Source organism: Quercus lobata, chromosome 9, assembly GCF_001633185.2.
Source record: "Quercus lobata isolate SW786 chromosome 9, ValleyOak3.0 Primary Assembly, whole genome shotgun sequence".
Lineage (NCBI taxonomy): Eukaryota > Viridiplantae > Streptophyta > Magnoliopsida > Fagales > Fagaceae > Quercus > Quercus lobata.
Window position 1 is genome coordinate 37,030,739 of NC_044912.1, and position 27,293 is coordinate 37,058,031.

Genomic DNA, 27,293 nt, shown 5'->3' on the forward strand with positions numbered 1-27,293 from the left:
TAAAGGTGGGGCCTAGGCTGGGGTTGCAACTTGATGCTCGCCCCTCCTTTCTACCTCATGGGCTGACCTCGTTTACATGCCTTTAGGCTGCTTGAACCCCCTTTGAGGTTCAACTTCTTGGGAGGAGTGGGTCCTCCTAGGCTCCATAGCTTCCTTGCCCTTGTCCTCCCTCTTTCTTTTATGGTCGGCCGGGTATGTTGGGTAGGTGGAGGAGTAAGAAGTCGGGTCTGGGTTGGAGGAGTAGGAAGTTGAGTCTGGGTTGCTTTCCCAGATGCTTTTCCCCCAGGCTGGGACTCAAGCAGCACCTAAAGGGTTGATTTCTGCTTACGCTGGATTCCCATCTCTTCAGGAACAATGATGTCTCCTCGAAAGTTATTTGCTTGAACCAAGGAGTCTGGAGATAGTGGCTGGTCGAAAACAGCAAACTCGTCTTTAAAATCAGTCAATTCCACCACCCCTCTATCTTCTTCCTCTTCCTTAATAGTTGGCTGTGATGAAGTGGCCTCCTCGATAGTGCGTTGTAAGGGTGGGGCTACCCTTGGTATTCCTTCTGGGATAGGTATGGTGGCAAGAGTGCCTTCTGGTACTGGTTCGGTGACGAGGAAGCCTGGAGCAGTGACGCTAATCCAGTGCAACCGGGGATCCTTTACTCTAAAAATGCACTTAGGCGCTTGGAAACTCTTGGATATTGGTGTGTCACCCAATATCAAGTGGGCTGCCCTAAGTTGGCCATCAGAGTGGACAAAGACCTCGGCCTTCAAAATCTTGTCCAAACTCTCCTGGTTTACAAGGCCGAAGTTGGGCACAGTAGTATGTGGGTCTGCAAAACCATCAAGAAAGACCAAAAAAAAAGAAAAAAAAGAAAGAAAAAGAACATCATCGGCAAAATGTGAGTCAAAGGAAATTTTAGATATAAGCAAAGGTTAAAAAACAATAAAAAGGGATAATTTTGAAATTGTGAATCTAAACGTAGAGCCTTACCTGGTTTCCCCTCCCTCGTCGGACAATGGAGACCATCATGCCACTCCCCTGAAAGGATCAAAAAGTCCTTTTTTAGGCCTTTATTGGAGTCGGGAAGGCATTGGATAAGCCTAACCTTAGGATACCTAGACTTTAGGTAGTATCCCTGCCTGGTGAGGTGGTGGAGGTTGTAAATCCAATTTATATCGTGGTGGGTAAGGTTAAAGCCCATTCTCTCATTTAGGGCATCTACACAACCTAATATCCTAAACATATTGGGGGCACACTGGATGGGCGCTAACCTATGGACCCTAAGATAATCCCTAGTGACCGTGCCTATAGGGATTCTCGTCCCCCCTTCTATGAAGACAATCATTGAGATTACTAACTTTCTTTTTCGCCTTTCTTCAAATCACTACCCTCCTTACAATATCTAATGCCTACTTCTGGGGGAATCCTATATTGAGCCCTAAAACTCTCTAAACCCTCTTCAGAATCTACCAATTTTTTGAATCTACCCATTCTTAGGGGGGAATTGGACGCACTAAGGAGATAATGAAAGGGAGGAAGAGCCGAGGAGGAAAGGACACTAAGAGAAGAGAAGTATGTGGAAAAATAAAGTGACGGGGATAAATGAAAACTTACAGAAGAAAGAATATTATCCTCGGACGGGCTTTTGGTATTTGTAAGAGCATGAGTAAGTTTGGGAAGGTTGGCAGGTTTAGTGTATGAGTGCTAGAGCTAAGTGAATGCTAAAGTAAGGTGAGTGAATGATTGATTTGAGTGATATTTATATCAAAGAAAAAGTTAGAAGCAGGAAAATTCCCGCTCGGTACCCAACGAAAACATCAGTTGTTGGATCTGCATCACGTTGTAAAACGTGGGGGACAGGGAACCGCAAGAATTTAATGAAGGCGCGTCTTGAGTGCCAAAGCACCAGGAGCGTGCCTTGGGCAGTTAAAAAGGCGTCTTCTTAGGCAGAGGTGGGATGCAAAGAACACAGAGCGACTACAGTGACGTCGAAATCCTCATTTCTTCTCGAAGAGCCAAAAAGAAGAATCTCAAGGGGCTATTGTAGGGATGTTGGGCTCAGGAGTTCATTATCTGTTTATATATTGGGCCCGTGGCCCAAGTTGAGGACGAGAGGTTATCCGAAGAGGATAAATCTTTGTCAGAAGAGATTGTGTTAGTAAATAAAGAAGTTAGTTTTGGTCATAATGGCTTAAAAGGGTGGGCCGAGGATAAATGCATCCTCAGCTAGCCAAAGCTGAGGTCCGAATGGGTTGGTTACAGTCCAGGGGGATGTTCTAGCAAATTTTGTTGGCACGGATGAGCATTATAGAAACAAGGTACAGGGGGAGTCCTAAAATATCTTAGGAGAAATTTGCTACCACCGCATTAATTGCTTTGCAGCTAACTCTCTGATCATACTAATGTGAAAGTGATGCCTGAACAGTAGTTATTAGCCTTACAACTACTACATAGAGACTTATGGAAGGGGTTGATGGGACAAGTATCAACACCAGCCATCTGGCATGCACGTGGAGGGCAAAGGTGAAGGGAAAAGAAAGTATAAAAGAGAAAGAAGAGTATAAAAGAGAAAGGATGAAAGGAGAGAAGGAGATCAAGAAATCAAGAGGAAAATACTTTAACAATCAGGAACCAATCTTGTAATTAAACCTAAGAGCAATATATAAGAGATGTTCTCCTCGGATCTTGCCGAGGACATTTTTCTTCAGCATAAACCCGTCTGTTTTCATTCTTTTGTCATTTTAATCTACCTTTGTATTTTTTTGAATCATTAAAGCCTAATTTTTCCAACCCACTCCCTATAAATTCATTGTTTTGGGTTTTTTGGGTCTAAGTCCACCAACCTTTAGGCTAAGGAACTCAAATTTGGTCCGTACAGTTACAATTTATTTGAGCATTTACAATATATATATATATATATATATATATCTATATAACACTATTAATAAGAGAATTCCTTAAAAAACATAAACTAGTTAAAAGAGTAATTTACTGTTTCTAAGTTTTAGGCTTTTTCTTTTATCTTCTTCATTCAGCCTAAAACCTAGGGCACTATCTCTATTTTTATTTTTAAACATTATTTCACGTTACCTTACCTCTTTCTTTAATATATATATATATATATATATACACACACATATACACAGTTATTTATATATCACTTTTAAATATTATAACACTAAACCAAAAAAAACAAATAAATAGAAAAAAGAACATTATTGCATACACAAAATACATGTGATGAGTCTAGTGTGTGTATCACAAAAAATTCTAATTAGATTCGAACACAAATTAATAGAAGACCACGTAAAATAACAACAAAAAGCTTCCGTATATAATAATAATAACACATTCTCTCAAATAAATAGTGCTTTTAAATTTTTTGATAACATGCCTACTTATAATATTTATATACTATAATAAATTGGAAAATAAATCATGCAAAGCACGAGCCAATAACTAGTTCTTAATATATTTCATAATTTGAAACAAATTCAAATTGTGATAGTGGATAAGGTGGATATCGCCTTCACATATTCACTAATTATTAGTTAATATGAAAATAGACTAAAAAACCAATGAATAAAAATTAGCAATATTGACTGAAAAATTATCTAAACATGTTCAAGTAATATCAACGGCGACAACCGACAGGTAAATCAAAGACTAAATCAATTCGACAACTGACGTCGATGACTCTAGGATGTTTGGTTGCCATTGTTATTGAGAATTTCTAGTAAATAAAATTAAACCCAATAAGTAAAACCATGAATGGTTTAACAAATTGATCAGCTTGGTCGTAGTTTGAGCAAGTTCAAGTCTAACTTTATTTTTTATTGAATTGGTTTATGCGATTAATTTGGTTCAACCGGCTGGTCCAATCCAAGTTTTTTAAGTTATTGTGATAACAATAAATAAAATTTTAAATTTCTATTTATTTGAAATTACCGATTTTTATATATTAATACGTTTATTGTCTTTAACTAAAATTTGATGCTGGTAAAATAATTAGTATGATTTATTTACAGCTTTTATGTACTAATTTATTTGCCACATGTTAAATTGATATCATGTAAATTTCTTACTGGTTCAAGTTATTCAACAATTATAAGGATTTATTATTAGGATTCTATACATTGGCAAGATCATTCACGACTCAAATCATATACTATGCAATGAAAGTTGGATCTTAAAAATTAGTGATTGCATCAAATATCTAAACTTCATTAAAAAGAACTGACAAATGACATTATTTCCTATACTCTTTGGTGGTTTCAAATTAAATCCTATAATTTAAATTTCTTTAACTAACATCATGAAGTTAAATTTTTTTTTTTTCAATTAACGCTTTCAATGTTCACTACTAACCAAATGTAATAGAAATTTATATAAATTTGTGACTAAAATTTATCAAACACAAAAACTTATTCCATGTATAATGTAATAGAACTTTATATAAATTTGTGAATAACATTTATTAAACACAAAAACTTATTCCATGTAAAAGATAAGATGTTTGGTACACTGTCATTTATTTAATTATTGTCTCTAAAATATTCACAGTGAAATTAATATTATATGAGCTTAGATCATACTATGGTCAGCTCATATCTTACTTACATGCTATAGTTGCATCAAGTAGACACTCGCTTTCTCAAAAAAAAAAAAAAAAAAAAAGTAGATACTCTCTCCTTTTATTATTAAACATTAAAAATAATGTGAAACTCCATAGCTAAACTTTCAAAATTTTTAAAAAAATATTACTCCCAATTAACATTCTAATACCAATAGTTTTTAGAAATTTTATTATTTATTGTATGTAATTTCAATAATCTATCACAATTTTTTAATAATAAAAATTGGTTTGCATATGTCATACATACACTTTAGCTCACTATAAGTATTAACATGTTGTACATAGAATTCTGGTATGATTCACTATCAATACATTAAAATTATTCACTCGGTCTCTTTGAGTGAAACTCTTTTACTAAAGACTGAATATAATCTCTATATTTTATCTCAAAAAAAAAAAGAATAAAATTAAAAGACTCTAATCAAAATTGAATTAAAAAAATTCAAGAAATTTGGAAGGAAATTAATTATTTATTTTAAATTATTTTATAATTTATTGTAATGTTTGGATTTTGATAAAAACTTGGCATTATATGATTTATATTCTTCAAATAGTAGCTTATATTATTTTGTTATTTTGAAATTTACCAATGATTCTTGATGAAGCATACATCCAATCCAATGTTATTCTTCTGTTTTCTTTTTCTTTCTAAAATGTAAACACTGGCAGGGGGGCCCAAAAGGAATGCCCTATGAGTTACGATGGCTAAGTGAACAGAGTCAAACAAATTAGGAATTAGAAGAACAAATGGGTCAGCTTAATTAGGAGACACGTGGAAAGTGTTGGCGAGGATTACCGTTGAAACCGGCAAGGTTGGGGCAGAGGACAGCGTCGCACATTATAACTGACTGTTGGAAAGCGACACTGTCTGTCTCCATGCAAGACAGCTAACAACACCAGGTCAAGTCGGGCCCCATCTCAGCCCAGCCCAGCGGTCCAATTGTTATAGAGACTGTTTGGCCTTTATTATAAACCTTTTTTTTTTTCCTTAAAAAATCAAAAAAAAAAAAAAATCAATTTTAAAACTGTGAACGGCATACTTTTAGTTAGCTTAATTAATAAAATCTTTATATGTAAAAGAAAATTTTGTAAAATTTTTGATAATTGAATAAGAGATCTAAAATTCAATCATTCTGCCTAAAATTAAAAAAAAAAAAAAAAATTCAAAGAAAAAATATGTAAGTCATTTCTCCCTATTATTAATAAGAAGCTGAAGCCGATAAGTTGATTAGAGGGTTTTTTTATTTTATTTTTTATTTTTTGGGATGATTGATTAGTTGTTCGATTTATATAAAATTGTTGATCAATCAATTATTTGGAGGACATAAATTTATTAAAATATTTGAATTGGCTATCCAAGATCCCACGACGTACACTTGTCATGTTTCATATATGTCATTTTTGAAGCTCTATACCAGGAAAAATTATAAAGTACATATTACAACTATTTATGAAAAGTTATTTATTTTTGAATATCATTAAGGAAAATATAAATTATAGAAAGTCATTGTTGAATGATATAAGTGATAACAATGGCTGAGACACGTGGAGCAAGAGACCATTTTCTTCCAGAGTTTCTATTAAAAAAAATTATAAGATAATAAGATCATATAGGTGTATATGAGGAAGGTTCGAAATAGTTAACTTAATTGGTAAAGTTTTTGATGGTTGAATGAAAGATCTGAAGTTCAATTCCCGCTTACACCAAAAGCTGGAGAAATTATAAGGTCCACATGGTGGACAAGTGATGTAGATTACCATTCAACTAAAAAACTTTCACCTGTTTAAAATTGTTGGTTAGAAATTTTTTTTAAACAGAAATTAATTACTGACTTAGCAATTTTAAACAAATAAAAGTTTTTTAGTGGAATGGTGGATAAGTGACATGATCCACCAAAGAACTTTATAATTTCTCCAAAAATTGACTGGTGTTTTGGTTTAAATAAATCTCTATCATCAAGAGTAGAGTGGATACCATAGGTTAAAACTCTTTTAAAAAAAAACTTATAGTTAAATTAAATTGAAATAAGAAAGAAAATTAGAAAACAAGCACATACCTAGGGTCTTAAAAAAATACTTCTAGTCAAATTCACATACCTCGGGGCTGCTATTTTATGTTGTAATTCACGCTGTCGTGACTTTAATAATTGTAGCTCATGGTGTTATTTGCTTTTAGAGTAAGGCACATGAAATTCACGGCCAAAGAACCATGTCAATGAGAATCTAAGAGCATGTCTGACCGTGAAGAGGAGGAGACGAGGAGTTCCTTCATCTCTTTGCATTAGTTAGACAAATGCGTTAGTAAAACAAATGTATTTGTTACAAAATTGGAGTTACAGTGTTACACCCCCTTTTGTAACACACTCCCATCATACTCATGGGTCAAAATGGGCATTTGCCTCTTTTGCTCAAAATAAGTAGTGATAAGGGAAAAAATCTGGTCTGACAGGCCTCCTTTAAATGGGCCTGACGGATCAATGTCTGTGGGCCAATAGAAGGCAAGCCCAAAACTTGTACAAAGGCCCATACAGTAGGAACCTCAAATGGAAATTACTTGCGACACATCTAATCACTATAGAATCCCTAGGTAAATGGAATTCTAGTGTGAAGAGGATTCCGGAAGATACACATGTAAATGAAGATCTTTTCTACAAGGAAAGTGTCTTGTCCATCACGTGTGGGGTAATTCAAGAGGATTCCTAGAAGGAAAAGACTTCTACACCAAGGAAGAGAGGCCAACCTTCTACTACTATAAAAACTCCAATACTCTTACAAATCAAGGTACACATAATTTACCCTTCTCTAGCACTCTAGAGTTGTGAGAATAGTTCTGACTTGACTTTCGGAGGGTATTTGGCCGGCACCACACCGGTACTCTCTGTTAGGTCTTCTCTCTTTTCTTTGTAGGTGTCATTACAAGCATGCGAGGATTGTGTGGCTCACTGGTGATATTTACGGCATCATCAAGTAGCAAAATGCCCATATTCTGAAACTATTTAGCAAAATGCTCCTATTTTGAAACTCGATTTTTAAAAAATCGAGTTTCAATGAAAAACTCGATTTAATGAAAATCAAGTTACTTGCAAAATGTTACATGGAACTCAAGTTCCATGTAATTTTTAAAAAAAAAAAATTTTTGCCTATAACTCGATTTTCTAAAAATTGAGTTTTTCATTGAAACTCAATTTTTAGAAAATCGGGTTTAAAATAGGGATATATGGCTAAATAGTTTCAGAACAGGGGCATTTTGTTACTTGTTTTTGGTGAAAGGGACAAATGCCCATTTTGGTCCACTCCCATGTAAATGTGTATAAAGTACTACAAAACTTTCTCTTTAGTAGTTAGGTTTGACTCTATTCACCTCATTCTAACCTTTGTTGCACAATTAGATTTGGAGCTCTTCCAAATGGATGTGAGGACATCTTTATCAATGGAGAATCAAATGAGGAGATCTACATGAATCAATCTATTGACATTTTAAGCATTTCACTTATGGTCTAAAGAAAGCGACTACACAATGGTACTATCAATTTCATTAGGACATTTTTTTGATTAGCTTGAAATGTTGGAAGAGGGCCATTGTGTGTATGTTAAACGATTGAGGAAGAGTTTGCTTATTCTTCTTTATATGTTGATGACATCTTGTTGGCTTAAAATGATATGGAGATGATTGTCACCACCAAAGGGTGATTGTCCTCTACTTGTGAAATGAAGGGCATGGGAGAGGCAAATTATGTGCTTGGAGTTGAGTTTGGATTTTCCCAAGAGATTTACATTAAGAAAGTTTAGAGCAATTTTGTATGCATAATTCCAAACTCCTAAGCACTTCAATTGAGAATGGATACATATTGAGCCTTGACTATTGGCTTATATCTAACAAGGAATAGAGAGACAATGACAGGAGTTTCCTATATGGATGCAGTTGGAAGTTTGATGTACTCTATCGCTATGTTGGGTAAGAAAGATATTTGGTTTAAGAGATTCTTGTGCCTAATATTTGATTTTATATTATTATGTTAGCTATGTATGCACCAACAATGCAAACTCTTTATGACATAGACAATTTTTGTTAATGAATTAACGGTAATTACTAAACTGACTACAAGTTGAAAATAATAGGGATCAAATTGATTGTAACCCCAAAATGTAAGAACCAAAATGATATTTTTCATTTTTTTTTTAAATTGATATTAATCTTGTTTATTGCCCAGTTCTATTCTCTTTAGCTTTATTAATTTTACAATAAATTTCAATTAAAAGCTTAAATGAACAATTAGGACCCTGTATAATATATAATTCTCTATTCGTTGTTTTTTTTTTTTTTGGTAATATATACTTCTCTCATTTCATACTTGAAGTTATCATAAAAATGTTAAGAGCATTGAAACTCAACTAGTATTTCTTGGTGTTTTCAATAGAGACATTAGGATCAAAATCTTTCCACCCTAACTATCGATGTATTAAAAAAAATTATAATAGAATAATTATATTAATGAGCAATTCAACTGGTAAAGTCTTTGATAGTTAAATAAAATATTTGGAGTTTAATCCCTGCTTACACTAAAAGCTGATTAGTGTCTTGGTCTGATAATAAAAAGCTATCATAGCAAATGTCGTAGGTTGAAACTCTCTTTCTCTCTCTCTATATATATATATGGATGAGTTTAAGTTACACCTGATGTAACTTTAAATGAGTTACACATTTTTTACACCATTGATTTTTATTAGATCTAAGGGTGGAAAAACACTAATAGTTATATCATTTATTGTCCTAAAAATTAGTGATTAACTGCATTAATTCTCTCTAGTATTTTTAAAAAGTAATAATAATTAAATATATAAAATAAAAAAAATCTCTCCAGCCTCGTTATCTTTGTTCATCTCTCTCTTTTATTTATTTTTTTGAATCTTTATCTCATAAGCTACTTCCATCAACTCTGACTCGCTTGACAAATTTTGAGACCGTGAAAAGGGGAAACGGTGGTGGTGATTGCACCAATGGTGAGAAAGCAAGGAGGGAAGTTTTTGTTGATGCCTAGGCGGGGCAAGCCATGAGAGATAAGTTCTAGAACAAGAATTAACCATGGGGAGATTGGGGTCTTTTGGTAGTAGGTACTACTTGTGTTGCACAAAGGAAAAAAGGATAGTGAAGGACAAAAAAACTGAAAAAGATTACAAGAAGCAAAACATTACCAAACTAACAACCTTCACTATTAATATCACATTCTACAATTATCATGCTTCAATTGTATTTTCAAATTAACCTCAAAAGCATTAACCTCAACAGTTTCATTAAGGTACTAATAATAACATTTTCAAATTGGCTCCATATCTTAGCCTTGACTATAAGGCCATAAAATTGCTATTGGTTTCATCAAAAGAATATAAGAAAGGATGCTTAATATTCGTATTGTGTCTCTCAAGGTTGTGGCCTTCGACGAAGAAAGGCATTAGGATAGGTACCAGCCGCTATTCATTATTATTATTATTTATTTTTAAAATTTTTTTTAGATAGAGAGAGACAATGGAGGTAGGAAGCCATTTGTGCTTATGAGAGAGAGAGAGAGAGAAGAGAGAGATAGGATGATGAGAGATTTTTATTTTTTTATTATTCAAGATAAATGCTGGAGAGAAAATGCAATTTCTACACCATTGGATTTAAATAGATTTAATGATAAAAAAAAAGACCATCATTAATACTAATATTCTGATTGATCTCATTTATTATTCTTTATTTATGACATCCATACTTATCTCTAAATCCAAAAGAAGTGTTTACCTCTCTCTCTCTCTCTGCATGTTTAAACCTTGAGCTAGATGAGAGGGAATTTTGATTTGCAACTAATCCTATAATCTCGATCATGGTTATTTTTTTTTTTTGAGTAATAGACACATGTTGAGATTATTTATAGTAATTGTATGTCCAGGTTATTTGTAGCTATTTGCAACAAATCCTACCAATGACACTTGTTTATGTCCAATAACCTTGCTGGAATCACTTTGACACAAGACCGTGGTTACAACAGCCTATAACCTTATTGTTTGATCATGACGGTAGTAATGGTATGTAAACCTTTATTGCATATAGCTGATTGTGAAAGACTTAAAACGTACACTTCATTTTATTTTGCAGGACCTAGAATGGTCATTGAAAAAACTTAGAAAAAATTTATAAATAAAAAAAAAATTGAAATTGAAATTGAAAGGAAAAGCGGTGGAGGAGAGAGAGAGATATGTATACACTTTTTTTGAGTTTAGAGATAAATATAGAATGTCATAAACAAAGAATAATAAATGAGATCAATAAAAAAATATTAGCAACGTTACATCACCTAATAACTTATTAATGAATTTATATTTTGACAATTCCACCGTTGGATTACATATTCTATTTGTTCTAAACATGCACGTCAATTTTCATACTTAAAGGATGTTATTTATTATTCGATCTATGCATTATTTTAAACTACAAAAACTTGAATTTATATAATTGATAGGCGACCTAACTTATTAATGAATTTATATTTTGACAATTCCACCGTTGGATTACATATTCTATTTGTTTTAAACATGCATGTCAATTTTCATACTTAAAGGATGTTATTTATTATTCGATCTATTCATTATTTTAAACTACAAAAACTTGAATTTATACAATTGATAGGCGACATGACTATTGATCTTTGATCACCTTAAAATTTTACAAGTATGGAGAATATATAAAGATAATGTAATCCAATGGTCAATTTGTCAAAATTCACATCAAATTAAAAAATAATGATTGGTGTAACGTTACTTAGAGTTACACCAAGTGTAACTTGAACCCAACTATATATATCTTAAATAAACAATTTTTTTTTGGTGACCATGATTAAAGTCCACGGAAGTAGTCATTATGGATGTAGAAAATAGTGACTAGTATTTCTTTTTTAGATACAAGATAGAATTTCTACTTTAACCTAATCTAAGTGTATATGTATGTGAAACTCCCTTCTGGAAACTTGAACCTTGGCTCTTACCCCCCACACCTCACAAACACTTATACTTGTGGAGTGACCACCACACCAAGGGTGCGCAGTGGTGTGACTAGAAATTAAAAAATGATAAATTGTATAAATTGGTTAACGTAAATGAGTATATCATTAGGAAAATTATTGTGTACTTCCGGAGTATCATAAATGCATACTCCTTCCTCTCACATGAATGGTGGGTCCTACTAACTAAATTCATGGTGTGACCCACCATTCATATGAAAGGAGAGAGTACACATTTATGATACTCCAGAAGGAGTCAAAATCTTCTATCTCAAACTCTTTATACCATTCTACGCTCCACGAATTAAAATATGCCATGTGTCCACTAATTCCTAAATTTATGCTTCTTATTTCACTTACCAAAAAGAACTTTCTAAAAAAAACTCACATTATCCCATTAGGCCATCATTGGTCACCACCATCAACTCTAGCGACAGCACCACTAAAAGCCAACCACCACCAACTTCACTAGCACATCCTGGTTTGGCACGCTGGTTTCATCTTTAGACAAGATGTGCTCCTTGTGTGGCATTGATGGCAAGAAGAAGAGGAGCAAATCAGAGGTGGTGGTGATGTTCTGAGAGCAAGGCAGATCCGACAGAGATAGGGATGGGACTGGTGTTGATGACAAGAAAACGAAGAGGCCGAGGAGGTGGCAGTGGGGGGCAACCTGTTGTACCTTTTTGAGAACAAGGCAGAGTGAGCAGCAATTGGTTCATGGGGGGTTTTAGACCAGCTTTGATCCACATGAACTTGGAGGCGGAGCCATGGTTGTAACAGCTTCTGATGGCGTTGGCAAACTAAGGTCAATGGGATGAGATGATGTTGGGTGGTTTTTTTTTTTTTTTTGGCAAGTGAAATAAGAAGCATGAATTTAGGAATTAGTGGGCACGTGACACATTTTAATTCGTGGAGCATAGAGTGGTATAGAGAGTTTGAGACAGAAGATTTTGACTCCTCCGAAAGTATCTAATAATTTTCCATATCATTAATCCCATTTATATTCCTTAGTTAAATACTTGAAGTTATAGTTGAAAGATTATATTAATGAGCAACTAAAATTGACTTTAAAACATTTTGGAAGAATTGAAATCCAATAAGTACCTTTCTTTATTGGGTTTGTGGGTTTGTTGGTTTTTAACTGGATGACTAAGTCCATATGATTCTTCTCAAAAAAACAAAAAAAAAAGTCCTTGAGGTCATTATGTTAAAGGATACAGCGGGCTTATTCAGTTTCTTGTTTTGTTTCCCATTATTTTTACCTTTTTGTTAATTATTTTCCCAGTTTTTCAATAGATACTTAGATACAGAGGGTCTCCCAAATAATATAAATTACCCCCCTCTTGCAACAATGGATTAATCTTTTAAGGGACTTAAATTTTTTTTTTTATATAATATCTCATAAAAAATAATAGCACTGTAAATAAAGTTAACAAATAATTAACAAAAAAGTAAAAATAATGGAGACCATATTTTTACAGTTTTCAAACCTGATCGGTTTGACTTCAGTTCAAATGGTTCCTTGCATTTTTGGCATATAACAATTTATAGAGTTAAAAACTATATTGGTGAGAGGTTTCTGGTTAATTGGGTTGGACCGTATGGTCTGATCCGAGTTTGAAAACCTTGAGATAAAAAAAATTAATTGAATCAAGAAGTTCTCTATATTTTTAATTTAGTTTATATTCCACCAAATATGAAAATTTTTAGTCATTTTTCAAGAAAATAGAAAAGTAATACATAATTATGTTTGAAATTGTGTGTCTATATGATTTGAGTTTCATACAATCTTATCTTGGTTCTAAAGTTTTGACCTCCACTAGAAAAGATTTTCAGCTCCATCTCTAATTACAATAACGGAAAATGGAGAATTTGAACCTTAAACGCATTAGGAAGTGTCTGCTCTTGGTTCACACTTATAAGTAGTAGAATTTCGTTTTTTTAATTTTTTTTAAATTTTTTTTTAATTTTTTTTAATGGTAGTAGAATTTCATCTCTTTACATTAAAAGCGTAGAAAAGTACCTCTAAATACAGGTTATTTGTATCGAGATTTTGAAAGGTAATTACATCTATATCCTCATTCTTGTTAAAGAAAATCACATATGTCATCATTCATACAAAATAAAAAATGACATATCATCCATTCAGGGGGAAAAAAAGGGAGACATATGTCATCTTAATTCTTCTTGCTACAATTTTTGTTTCACATTTCTTAAAATATCTCACAAAGAAAAATGTTAGGGACACATCAATTTCATAATAATTTCAAAATGAATCTCAATTGGCAAACTGTTTGTTGTACGTAAAAAAATAGTGTTAATAGTAGGCCAAAATAAAAACCAGTAACAAATTATCACTTAAGCTTTTTTGTGAAAATATTGTGAATGTAAACAGTTCTCATTTCAAAAATAGTGACTAGTAAAACAATTCATAAATCATAGCCTAGTAAAACAAACCAATATGAGTGGGTGTAATTTAATTATTGGGTAGTTGAAAGTAAACATCTAACTTCATTCTTTGCCTCATTCTAGAAAAAGAGAGGGAGGGAGAGAGAAAGAGAAAGATAGAAACCTATCATTCTTTGGCTCATGATCACAAGGCAATGCAAGGACATTGTTCATTGGGAGATTCACAAAGAGTAAATTGACCCCTTCTCCTGAAGAAGGAGATGGATTGGACCGCTCCTCTCAATGTATTCCTTTTGTTTTTCCTTCAATAAAACTTTTTTTTTCAATCCTATAAGGGGGAAAAAAGGGGTCATTGTCACAAGGCAATGCAAGGACATTATTATTACTTTTTTAATTTGGGCGATTCACAAAGAGTAAAGTAGATTGATAGCAATTTATGACTCACAAAAATGCTGTGGGAGGGAAACACGTTAAAACTTAAAAGGATGATGCATGGTTTAAACGGGTCGGTCATCAGTCAAGAAATGGTGTAAAACCTTCCTAAAATTGTTGGACCTAATTTGTCTCTATCTCTTCTTGATTGTTTAAGATTTAAGATTACGGTATACACACGTGCAATAAAATACAACAGCTGATCAAAAGTCAAAAGCAAACGAAACAAGTATGATATAATTTCTTTACCAAAATTATGCACACAAGGTTTTCTTTGTTCATGATTGATGGAGGATTTAAAGAATGAGTTTTTAGAGATCGAGAAAATCGACCATGCATCAATTGATGCATGTAATACCACCAACTAGAGGTCATTTAGGAAGATGACTTGATGAATCAATGCCTAAATTCAAGCTTTGAGAAAACTTATATATGGATTATTGCCTTTCAATATATTTATTTATTTTTTGGTCAATAAGGAAATAGCATTAAACTAGGAATTAACAAGTCTATTACAACACAATCTAGCTTTATCATTAGTTAGAATTCTTTCCGCCACAGGCGGTGGATGCAAAAATACAACAAAAGAAGTTACACTGCTTGCACCTAGTTTGGCCATTGCATCAGCACATTGGTTGGCCTCCCTAAAGATGTGCTTTATCTGCATGTTGGGCATCTCCCTCACCAGGTTCTTGCAATCATTTAGCAATGGTTCCAAAATCAAGTTGGTGGTATTATCGTTCAAGAGTAAAACAACACTTAAAGCATTCAACTCAATAATGAGGTTATTCAGCTCCATTTCCTTAGCTAATAAAAGACCATCCCTAAGAGCCCACAGTTCAGCCATACAATTGTTGGTGCTACCAAGTGGCCGAGCATAGCCTTTCAACCATTTCCCATCATGGTCCCTGATCACACCGCCCCCATCTACACGTCCAAGGCTGCCTAGAAGCAGAACCATATGAGTTAAGCTTCACCCAACCCAATGGAGGTTTCTCCCAACCCACGGCAACAACAGTTTTGGCTTTAGGCAGCTTAGCATTCAACCCAACAGAGAAGAACTCAGCACTATCCTTAATACTCCTCCTGAAACATGACCAGTTCACCTTGCCAGTTTTGAAAATAAAGTTGTTTCTATGCAACCAAAGCTGCCACACTCCCATGGGAAACAAAATCTTCCAAGGAATGCCCTTTCTATAGCATTTGATATCTGCCTTACAGTTGACTTCAAGCCATTTACCAACTGGTAAATTGAAAGTTTCCCTAATGCAAATTGGGAACTGAATTTGCAGCCAAAAATCTCGAGCAAACCAACAGCCCCTTAAGAGATGATCAATTGTTTCCATGCTTTGATGACATAAGTTACATATGGGATCAAGACTTAAACCCCTTGAACCCAAAACTTCCCTGGTGGGCATGCTATTGTGAAGACAAAGCCATAGAAAAAATTGAATCTTAGGATAAGTTTCAGCTTTCCACACCCAATCTACCGTAATAGTATCAAGGTTCAAAGGGTTTAAACCTTTTGCCAATAAGTAAGCAGATTTCAAAGAGAAAAAACCATTTTTGGAAAAGGCCCATTGAAGTGAATCCTCTACTTTCGGACTACATGACAGCGGAGTAGCTTTGGTGACACTGAGAATATGTTCAGGCAGATCAAAGGAAAGGCATTGAGCTTGCCATTCATGATTTTGATCAAAACATTGCTTCATAGTAATGAGATTTTCATCCTGGTTTAAAGGCCCTTCAATTAGAGTTTTCAAAGGACCCAAAGGAAGACAAAAATCATTCCAAACCTTTACTTTCTCCCCATTTCTCACTGACCATTTTAGCCCCTTGACATAGACTGGGCCTCCCTTCTTACAAGCTGCCCAAATAGAAGAGCATGGTTGTTTATTACCTTCTTCAGACAATCTGCTGGGTGAGAGGTATTTAGCCACAAGCATCTTTGCCCAAGGAGCTTCCTGTTCACAAGCTAATCTCCAGCAAAGCTTAGCTAATAATGCACTATTTCTATCCCTCATATTATGCAACCCCAAGTCCCCAAGCTTTTTGGGAAGTGTCACAGTCTCCCACCTATCCAGATGCAACCTCCTTTTTTCTTCAGTTGAACCCCATAGAAAGTCTCTTATTAGTTTGCCAATTTGATCGCAAACTTTAACAGGCAACGATTGGCATTGCATATAATATTCTGCCACAGGAGCCGCAGATGATTTAACAAGAACCAACTTACTAGCCTTTGATAACAGTTTTGATCTCCAACCAACCAGCCAGCTTATTTTGCATTTTATTAACCACAAAATTAAAGGCATTCCCCACTCTTCCTTGGTGAATGATGGGAAAACCAAGGTATTTACCTAAGTTGGTGGTTGCAGCAATGCCCAATCTCCTACAAATGCCTCTCACCCTTCTTCTAGTTACATTAGAAGAAAAAAGGATCTTTGATTTGGTAGTATTAACTTTCTGCCCAGCAAGGTTGCAGAAATTGTCAAGAACTTCAATGATAGCTTCACAGTTTTTGTAGTCTGCCTTAGCAAACAGCATCAAGTCATCAGCGAAAAATACATGAGAAAAGCTCGGACCACTTCTAGAAGCCCTCACTTTATCCCACCTTCTATCCTCACACATACTAGTGATTTGGGCTCCAAGAAATTCCATACACAACAGAAATAGATAGGGAGAGATAGGGTCTCCCTGCCTTATTCCTCTTGATGGTTGAAAAGACTCTAGCTTGCTTCCATTGAACAATAGAGCTATGGTAGTGGTAGACACGCAGCTCATTATCAACCTTATCATTTTCTCCGAAAACCCAAAATGCTCAAGCACCATTTTGATAAACGACCACTCTAGGCGGTCATAGGCCTTTTCAAGATCAATTTTCACAACCACGAACCTTGTCCTGCCCTTCCTCTTCCTAAGAGAGTAAATTAATTCTTGGGCAATTATGACATTATCTGTACCCCTTCTTCCTTTAATAAATGTTGTTTGCATTGGGGAAATCAAAGAAGGTAGCAGATGACGAATCCTCAAAACAATAATCTTCGAAATAACCTTGTAAATCGTGTTGCAAAGGCTTATGGGTCTATACTGGCTGACAATCTCAGGACCAGGTTGTTTAGGGATTAGAGCAATTAGGGTCTGATTAAGGTACTCAGGTACTTTATGCTTCATAAACACCTCTTTGATTTCCCTTTTAACCGAACCCCCTACCACTAAGCAGAACCTCTGGAAAAAACCAGCATGAAGCCCGTCAACACTTGGAGCTTTGTAAGGCTTCATTGATTTGAGAGCATTCCAAATTTCCCCATCCAAAGGTATATTATCCATGTTAACAGCATCCTCATGACTGAGCTTGGCACACCAATTCGATCTCCATTGAGGTGCAATAGGACAGAACACTTGTTTGGATTTATACAACTTCTTAAAACTTGTATTGAAAATTTCCTTAACTTCCTCGATATTATGGCACCATTCACCCTCATTATTATGAACACAGGTAATTTTATTCTTACTTCTTCTATCGAGCGTGGATATGTGAAAATAGGAAGTATTCCTCTCTCTGAAACCATTGGTGCTATAGGTGGAGCTTAGTTTAATTTTTTTTTTTTAAATAAAAATAAAAATAAGGAAAAGTTGAGCTTAATTAGTCGTGCGATGATTCAACACATTGGAGGGGAATGTTTGTGGTTTAAACTCCAAAGTAGAGCAAACTTCTAAATATCATTTTAGTTTAGTCAAGAGAACAAAATATCTTATTACCAATACAATATATTGTTTCAGGGTTGTCAATGTATATGAGATGTGTTTTAGTTATTTTCGGTATAATTTTTTGTATTGGATCAGAAGGTATGTAATGGGAGAGTATGTAATCCCTATAATGTTACTGGCTGAAATAACAAAAAAGTGACAAAATTATTTTTTTAATTTTCTTTTAAAGAAATATGCTTTCATAAACTGAGCTAACAAGTCCCAACATATCTCATTTTCCGCTTGTAATTAAACAATCTTTTTTTTTTTTTTTTTTTTGGCTGAGAATAATTAAACAATCTCAAATCATAAAATCCTGGCATTGAATTATCATCCTGATCTACAACACCATCGGCTTCGATGCCATGACCACCAGCCACGAACGCCGTTCTATTTGGGGTTTAAATAACTTTATATTTCCCCCAAAAAAAAAGTTATATACATTAAAGAAGAAATTTTATTCCTATAAAAAAAAAAAATTTATTTATAGACAAATAAAATTAATTGGGATTCATATATATATATATATATATATATTATTTTCTTTTAAATTTATAATTATGATCTAACCTCCTCTAGTATCATCGTACCAGTTCCTCGATAGGTGGATTAGTTATGATGGTCACCCCCATGGTATTGTCATGACTGGTAGCTTATCTCATTCTTTTATATTAAAAATAAAAATAAAAATTAAAGTACGTTTTTTTGGCCCTTAAAGTTGAAGTTGCTTTTACTTTGATTTTTTACGTTTTAAAATTTTCATTTTGTCATTTTATGTCATTTCATAACGGTTCCACCATTAATTTTTGTCAATAATTTGATGAAACTTGGCATTATATGAATGATATTTCCTAATGGGATTATGCATTTAGTGATTTGATTATGAACAAAAATGGAATGTATGATTAAGATAAAAATAAAATCAAACATAAAAAGTCAAAATGAAAAATTTAAAATTTGAAAGAATAAAATAAAAATAATTCCAAACTTTAAAGACAAAAACATTCTCTAATCCAAAGAAAGCAAGGGGAAAAAAAGAAAAGATAAAAATTATGCACACATAACCAAATAACTTTAGTATACTACATCATAAAATATAACATATTTAACCATTTATTTACTTAAGCATCATTCAACATTTTGTTTAATAAATTAAGAACGAAGTAAAGATATCTATCTTATTGAGGGGAAAAAAAAGAAATTATTTTTAGAAGAAATCAATACAAATGAAGACCTTGCGTTAAAGAAAATACAGTAGCAAATAAAACACATTGTTCCAATTTCCAAGGTTTGTGGACTTAGGAGGATCCCATAGAAGGTTATCTAACTTGCACGTAAGTTTACGTCAATTACCTATAATAACAGTATCGAACATTTTGGTGACAAAATCATTATATATATATATATATATATATATAGATATACATACATTCATGCAACGGTGAATAGAGAAAGAAAATGATGTGTTCTAGACTTGGGAGTATTGTTGCCTCTCATATAAATATTGATATTATATAAAAATCCGATTCCAAATTTTGGCCACGAACGAAACGACTTCACATTCACAGCACAAGTCTAATTGGACGACGCACTACTTCAAATTGGGCCCAGAAAGTGGGCCACGCAAGCTACCTAAGGTCCACGCCTTTATGATTCACCTTGCACCACCATTTCCAATTTCCAAAGCTCCATCACCACAACTGGTTGTTGATCAGATCAGCCTGTTATTATGCACTATTTTTTGTCTAATTTCTTTAATTTATGATTAGCATATTTGGTGTATTTTGAACTACTTAAAGCACCATTATTTTCCACAGTCCACGCGTATTTGTGTATAATGAAAAAAATAAAATAGGTTCAGATTTGGTTTCTAATTTTTTAAGCACCCCAACTCATGAAGTCACAATTTGTAGAAGAATATCTACCTACCTGATATTATTTATTAAACACCCAACTTCCCAAATCAGATTACAGTACGAAATTATAGATATTCTTGTGAGTTTGCATTGTTGCAAACCAAACAACATCTAATTAATGATAAAAATTAATACACTGAAATACTATCAGATTCAGAAAAGAATGCTATTATGGTGGGGTGGTACTCTTATTTGTACCGACTTTAGGCTTTAATAACTTTCTTACTAGAATCCATCCCAAAAAAAAAAAAAAAAAAAACTCTCACTTCTTAGAATACTCATGTCATTCAATGACAAACTTGTGTAAATTTAGATTGAACGCTCATATTTTGTCAATGACAAACTTGTGTAAATTTAGATTAAATACTCGTATTAGTAAATGCAAACTTTTATAAATTTAGATTGAATACTCATACCAGTCAATATAAATGTAAACTTGTATAAATTTAGATTGAACACTCATATCACTTAATCCAAACTTGTGTAAATTTTGATTGAACACTCATATCAGTCAAATTTGTGCAAATTTAAATTGAATACTCATATTAATTAATGTAAACTTGTATAAATTTAAATTGAACACCCATACAGGACCAGCTGAATAGTGGAGCAAGAAATGCAGTCGCCTAAAGTCCCAAGTAAAAAAAATGCCCCCAAATTTTAACCAATAGGGTTATTTATAATCAATAAATAAAATATTTTTTTTTACCAAATGAAAATCAAATAAAAAAATAGAGAAAAATGCAATGTTCACAATATTTTTCACAATATTTTTACAACTAATGCTAAGTAGCAAGTTGTTACAGCCTATTGTTGATGGCAAAAAAATAATTATAGTGATATTTTCAAATAGAAAACAAAAAGCAGTTTAAAATCTTGGATTTGTTGTAAAAAATATTGTGAATGTTGCACTTCTGAAAAGAATAATAATAATAATAATAATAATAAGAGTTTAGTTAGCAAACTTTTAATAGTTTTTATCTAAGTCTACTATTAACACCACTGTTTTATTTACCACTATCAATCTACCACATTAACAAGTATGAAAAATTTTATCAAATTTTTTCTGTCTATAAAATTTCTATAAAAAAATTTTTTACGTAGTTCATGTTAATTAGTTGTAATTTTGCATCTAAAACAAGATGATCAATTTTCGCCTTAGACCTCCAAATGTATCAAACTGCCCTTGCACCCATATTAGTCAAACTTGTGTAAATTTATATTCTTGTTACAGTAAAACTTTGTAAATTTACAATTTTACTATTTATTTGCAATTCTACTATTGATAAATACTTCTTTATATATATATATATATATATATAAAGCAATAGATGATTTAAAATAAATAATATGATCTAAATATTTTTAAAAATAATGATATAAAATAAAAAATATTATAAAACTAAAGTAAAAATTTTAGCACAAGTTAATGCAAATGTTCTTAGCCAAGATAATTTTTTTTTTTGAGAAACAACCAAGATAATTTGAAAGCATAATAATTTAACAAAAAGTTATTGAATCGTCAAAGCCTTGGACAGGTCACCGGAACAGTGGAGGGACCACAAAGAAACCCTTTTTAGAACAGAGAAAAAGGAAAATTATTTAAAAAAAAAAAAAAAAAAAGCTGATTAAAATGAAAAGGCAAGGGTGAAATGAGAGTAAGTCCAAAATTACATGCTAATACCCTTTCTAATACTTAGGTGATTCCGTCACGTCACGATGAAACCGGAGGAAGAAAAATGAACACATACAATTGTCTCAGACCAAAAAAAGATAACAGAAACACACGAGGGTATATTCGTCATCGTGTTTTTTTGTTTTTTTATAAAAATATATATTATTGTAAGTAAGACTCAAAAAGCTGAGCTGGTGGTATATTACTTGCATTGCATAATAGCAACGTTTCCCAAGACAAAGCCGGCTCTCATTAATTTCTCTCTCTCTCTCTTTTACTTTTTTTTTTTTTAATAAAATTTTTGGCTCAAATATTGATATGATATAGTCACAAACACATTATTGTCTCTCTCTTCTCTCCTCTTTCTTTCTCTCTCTTCTTTCTGTGTTGGTGTATGTCTGTTTTTGGATTCCCACCTATTTTTCCCAAACACAAAGCAGGTGGTACTAAAGAGAGAGTTTTGGAGAGAGAGAGAGAAATAAAAATAGAGAAGTCTAGAGTCGCCGGAAAATGCTCAGCCAAAGCTCCGAACTCCGGCGAGTGAGTCAATGCGGTGGTGATTAGTATTTATTTATTTTAACAAAGTAAATAAAGTTAATCTGGAAGTGGGTTTTTGGTTTTATGAGCCAGAACAAAAAATGCGTGAAGCACTACTGTGTGATGAGCCGAACGACGTCGTATCCACCACCACGAAGAAGAAGAAATCCGACGAAGTGATATTAACAGTCGCGCGTAGTCGATCCCAAGCTGGTAGCACACGAAGGGTAACGCCAACGACCTTAACTAGCTCACCTTCGCTAACCGCCGCCGTAAACGTGGGCGTAACTGTGGCGGAGAAGCCACTCGCGAACGGAGATCTGTACATCGGGGGTTTGTCAGGGAACGCGCCGCACGGATCTGGGAAGTACTTGTGGACGGACGGGTGCATGTACGAAGGCGAGTGGCGACGTGGCAAAGCGTACGGAAAGGGCAAATTCTCGTGGCCATCTGGGGCGACCTACGAGGGGGACTTCAAGTCGGGTCGGATGGAAGGGTTAGGTACTTTCATCGGATCCGACGGGGACACCTACCGCGGGTCGTGGAGCTCCGATCGGAAGCACGGGTACGGAGAGAAGCGTTACGCGAACGGCGACTTTTACAAAGGGTATTGGAAACGGAACGTGCAAGATGGGCAAGGGCGTTACGTTTGGAAGAATGGGAACGAGTACGAAGGGGAATGGAAAAACGGTGTGATTTCGGGTCGTGGGGTTTTGCTTTGGGCCAACGGAAACCGTTACAGCGGGGAGTGGGAAAACGGAGTTCCGAAAGGGAACGGGGTTTTTACTTGGCCTGATAGTAGTTGCTATGTTGGTAGTTGGAACAAGGACCTCAAGATTCAGCAAATGAACGGTACTTTTTATCCGGGAAATGGGAAAGAGAGGGGCTTGAAGAGTGACGGCAATGGTGGTGGGTGTGACAATTTGATGATCACGATGAGGAAAAGGTCGTCGGTGGACGGGGCTAGAGGGAGCGTGACGGAGAGGAATTTTCCGAGAATCTGTATTTGGGAATCGGATGGGGAAGCAGGGGATATAACTTGTGATATAATCGACAATGTGGAGGCTTCCATGTTTTATCGCGATGGTACTGGGATTGGGATGGATCCTCGTGAAGGGTTTCGCCAGTTTAGACGGAGTCCATGTTGTTTTCCCGGGGAGGCGAAGAAGCCAGGGCAGATGATATCAAAAGGCCATAAGAATTATGAATTGATGCTTAATCTTCAATTGGGAATTAGGTATTGTTACGGAGGACTGAGATTGAGATTGTTGGTTTTATGTGTGTGGATTGATTGAGTGGATCTAATATGTGGATTGTTGATTGTTGTGTAGGTATTCTGTGGGGAAGCATGCTTCCATATTGCGTGAGCTAAAGGAGAGTGATTTCGATCCCAAGGAGAAATTCTGGACGAGGTTTCCGCCAGAGGGATCCAAGATTACGCCGCCCCACCAGTCTACTGAGTTTCGATGGAAAGATTATTGTCCCATGGTGTTTAGGTATTGTTTTATTTATCTGTCTACTTATCTAGTATGTGTGGCTATGATTAAAGGTTTGTGGGTTATGTAGTAAGAGGATAAGAATGCTATGTTTTTGCTGCATTGCTTGCTTTAACATGTCCAGTACTAGTGCCATTTTTTTTTTTTTTTTTTGTGTGCGCGCTAGCTATGGTTGTAAGGAATATGTATATATTTATTTCAGACGTTTGAGGGAGCGGTTCCAAGTAGATCCTGCTGATTACATGCTGGCTATTTGTGGCTCCGATGCCCTTCGGGAGCTTTCCTCTCCGGGGAAGAGTGGAAGCTGCTTTTACCTTACACAGGATGATAGATTTATGATCAAAACAGTGAGGAAATCAGAAGTCAAGGTCGGTTGCCACTCCCTTTTGACTTTTGTCTTGTTAATTTTGAAAATTTGCCTGAGTTGAGTTATAAATGCATTTCGATAGGCTTTGTTAGCATACTGGAAATTGTTTTTTCCGTAGTGACCACTCTACTTTAATAATTAAGGGAGACATGTTAGAGGTGGGGCAATTAGATTGAAATCTCAAGTTTGGTAATCTTTTTATAGGTGCTAATTAGAATGCTTCCAAGTTATTACCAACATGTATGTCGGTATGAAAATTCCCTGGTGACAAGATTCTTTGGGGTGCATTGTGTCAAACCGATTGGTGGCCAGAAGGTAAGGTGTTGTGGGGACAAATTTGAGTGGTTTGGTTCACATGGGTTTTTTGTTTTCTGATTTTTGTGTATTGTGATTGGAAAGCAGACCCGGTTCATTGTAATGGGCAATTTATTCTGCTCAGAGTATCGGATCCATAGGCGATTTGACCTAAAAGGATCATCTTTTGGCCGCACGACTGATATGCCTGAGGGTGAGATTGATGAAACCACAACCCTCAAGGACAATGATCTTAATTTTGTGTTTCGCCTTCAAAGAAGTTGGTACCAAGACCTCATCAAGTAAGTTCCTTGAGTGTATTTGCATTTCCTACTTCAATTTGCTTCACTCAGATTCTCCATCTGGTTCTTGCATCTGTTTTAATGTGCTTCAAACCTTGTTCAGACAAATTGATCGAGATTGTGAGTTCTTGGAATCGGAGAGAATCATGGACTACAGTCTTTTGGTTGGTCTTCACTTTCGTGATGACAATACATGTGACAAAATGGGTCTATCGCCGTTCCTTTTGCGTACTGGTAATCAATTATAGCATCACTCCACAAATAATTCATGAATAGATAGATTTGTGGAGCCATAAGAATGTTGTGCTGAATGTGTGCCCTTTGCAGGTAAAAAGGATTCTTATCAGAATGAAAAGTATATGCGTGGATGTCGCTTCCTTGAAGCAGAGCTACAAGATAGGGATAGAGTTTTATCTGGCAGGTATGTTCTCTGACCTTTTTCTTTTGTTTTCTAGTTTGTGCTAAAGCTAAGTATCAAGTGTTCATAATTGTGGTCTCTAGTTCATTATTAATACTTCAAAATACTTTGTCACAAAGAACTGTGAGAATGGATTGTGGTTGGGCTCTATCTTCCTATTTTGTATGGTATAAATGGTGGCCAATAATTTCTTCAATTGTATTTGAACGTGTTTGATGGGGCTATTGAAAGTGACTTGGGGTGACTTGGGGTGTCTTGGCGATTCTGTGGGGGTAGTTCAGTAGACAACAGTTGTATGTGGGGGCATTTACAGGGTATGGTCCTAAATTTCATTGATAAGAATTAAAATTTCCTTTATGCGTGTTTTCTTTTTGAATGGTTGATAAAATTTGTTGCGAAGGATGATCAGAGTACCAATTTCGTTTCATAATTGCCATTATTAAAAAAAATTATATTGGATAGAATTCATTCTAGCTGAGCTGAGTTTTTTCAATCAAACAAGATTAGCATTTACAATTATTCATTCTTCCCCCTTGTGTTTACTTATTGGGTAGAAATGATACCAGGGGATAGGCCTATATATAGGGATGTAAAAAATGAAAAGGGATCTTTTAATATGCATTGGCATGATGTTGTCTTCTGGTTTATTTATTGTATTTTTTTTTTTAGTAATGACATGATTTGATCTTTCATTTCAATTGCATGTTTATGTGTTAAATTTGGTTAGAAAATGAAACTTTCATGTCTATTTTATGGAGGAACTGGGGAAATCATATGTACTGAATTTAAATTGAAACCATGTCTATCAGGAAACCATTAATCAGGTTAGGAGCAAATATGCCTGCAAGAGCGGAACGGATGGCTAGAAGGAGTGACTTTGATCAGTATACCCCGGGTGGAATAAGCCGTTTGACACCTTCACGCAGTGGTGAGAGCTACGAAGTAGTCCTTTACTTTGGGATCATTGACATTTTACAGGACTATGATATTAGCAAGAAATTAGAGCATGCCTACAAGTCCTTACAAGCTGACCCAACTTCTATTTCAGCCGTTGATCCGAAGCTCTACTCAAAGAGGTTTCGGGATTTCATAGGGAGAACATTCATAGAAGACTGGTAGCTCTAAAATGGAATATTGGTAATGAAAACCAGTGCCAGAGGATTGAGAAGAATCCTCACTTAGATCTGAACCCCTCTAAAAAAAAGGCTGTGAAGCATACAGAATTTCCAACAGTTGTTGGAGCAAATACTACTTGATGGGTCAGAGGCCAGGCCACTGCAAGCGGCTTATGGAAGGTGCTAAATTGCTAATGGCTGATTTTGAAGATACAGCCGTAGTAATGGGATATTGGAAGGTCAGAAAACTTGTACATGCGAGGGGAGGGGGGGATGGGAAATGTGGATTTTGATATGCCTTTTCTTTTTTGGTTAAATTTTTGTGGTAACCAAGGAATGTGAAGATTTGAAAGATAGGTATGGGGAACTGAGAAAAATGTTCCCTAGAGAAAAGATTCAAAATGGGAGGGGAGACTTGGAATAAGTGTACAGTATCATAGAAAGGATCGGATAGTTTATGGAATTCCATATTTTCCATAAATTCTTTTTTTTTTTTTTTCCTTGTAAGATATTTTTCAAAAATACTTATTTTGAATCACATTGCTAGAGAGGACCCATGGGGTATTCTCTCTCTCTCTCTCTTTTATCAGCTGTTTATATATAAATGGACTCTCTTACATGTGTTTATAGAAATGGGGTCATTGCGTTGCTTTTGCAATGAAAGGGTAAAGACATGAAAAGGAGAGAAAGCAAGAGAAAGATGCGCTGGCGTTTCTTGTTTCTACTCACTTTGTTTACTCTTCTTTCTTTTTTTACTGTTTTTTATAATAAAAACTTATTTGCAAAGGCAGAGAGTAAAAATTAAATAATGGGGATAGTAGTACACTTTGGTTTGGAAAGAACTGAATGTTACTATTTAAATAAGGTAAAACTAAACTTGACAACGCAATTGAAGGGTTGGAACAAAAACTATTTGGCCAAACA

General features: G+C 34.6%; 2 protein-coding genes across 3 annotated transcripts; one reads left to right on the forward strand and one right to left on the reverse strand.

The window, feature by feature from the left end:
- Positions 1-305: 305 nt before the first annotated feature.
- On the reverse strand, positions 306-17,829 carry LOC115961679. Its single transcript, XM_031080616.1, has 4 exons — positions 16,860-17,829; positions 15,506-16,693; positions 15,109-15,447; positions 306-820 (listed from the first exon to the last, which is right to left on the reverse strand). The coding sequence occupies exons 1-4, from the start codon at positions 17,827-17,829 to the stop codon at positions 306-308; spliced, it is 3,012 nt and encodes a 1,003-aa protein (XP_030936476.1).
- Positions 17,830-22,083: 4,254 nt separating this feature from the next.
- Positions 22,084-27,002, forward strand: LOC115959722 (phosphatidylinositol 4-phosphate 5-kinase 1-like). 2 transcript variants are annotated; one of them, XM_031078246.1, is made up of 9 exons: positions 22,084-23,614; positions 23,709-23,873; positions 24,076-24,241; positions 24,445-24,555; positions 24,643-24,836; positions 24,940-25,070; positions 25,164-25,257; positions 26,064-26,182; positions 26,303-27,002. In XM_031078246.1, the coding sequence occupies exons 1-9, from the start codon at positions 22,479-22,481 to the stop codon at positions 26,371-26,373; spliced, it is 2,187 nt and encodes a 728-aa protein (XP_030934106.1). In that variant the 5' UTR covers positions 22,084-22,478; the 3' UTR covers positions 26,374-27,002. The 2 variants fall into 2 exon arrangements, with proteins under 2 accessions (XP_030934106.1, XP_030934105.1); XM_031078245.1 differs by having other exon boundaries at positions 22,086-23,614; positions 26,064-26,955.
- The last annotated feature ends 291 nt before the right edge of the window (positions 27,003-27,293 follow it).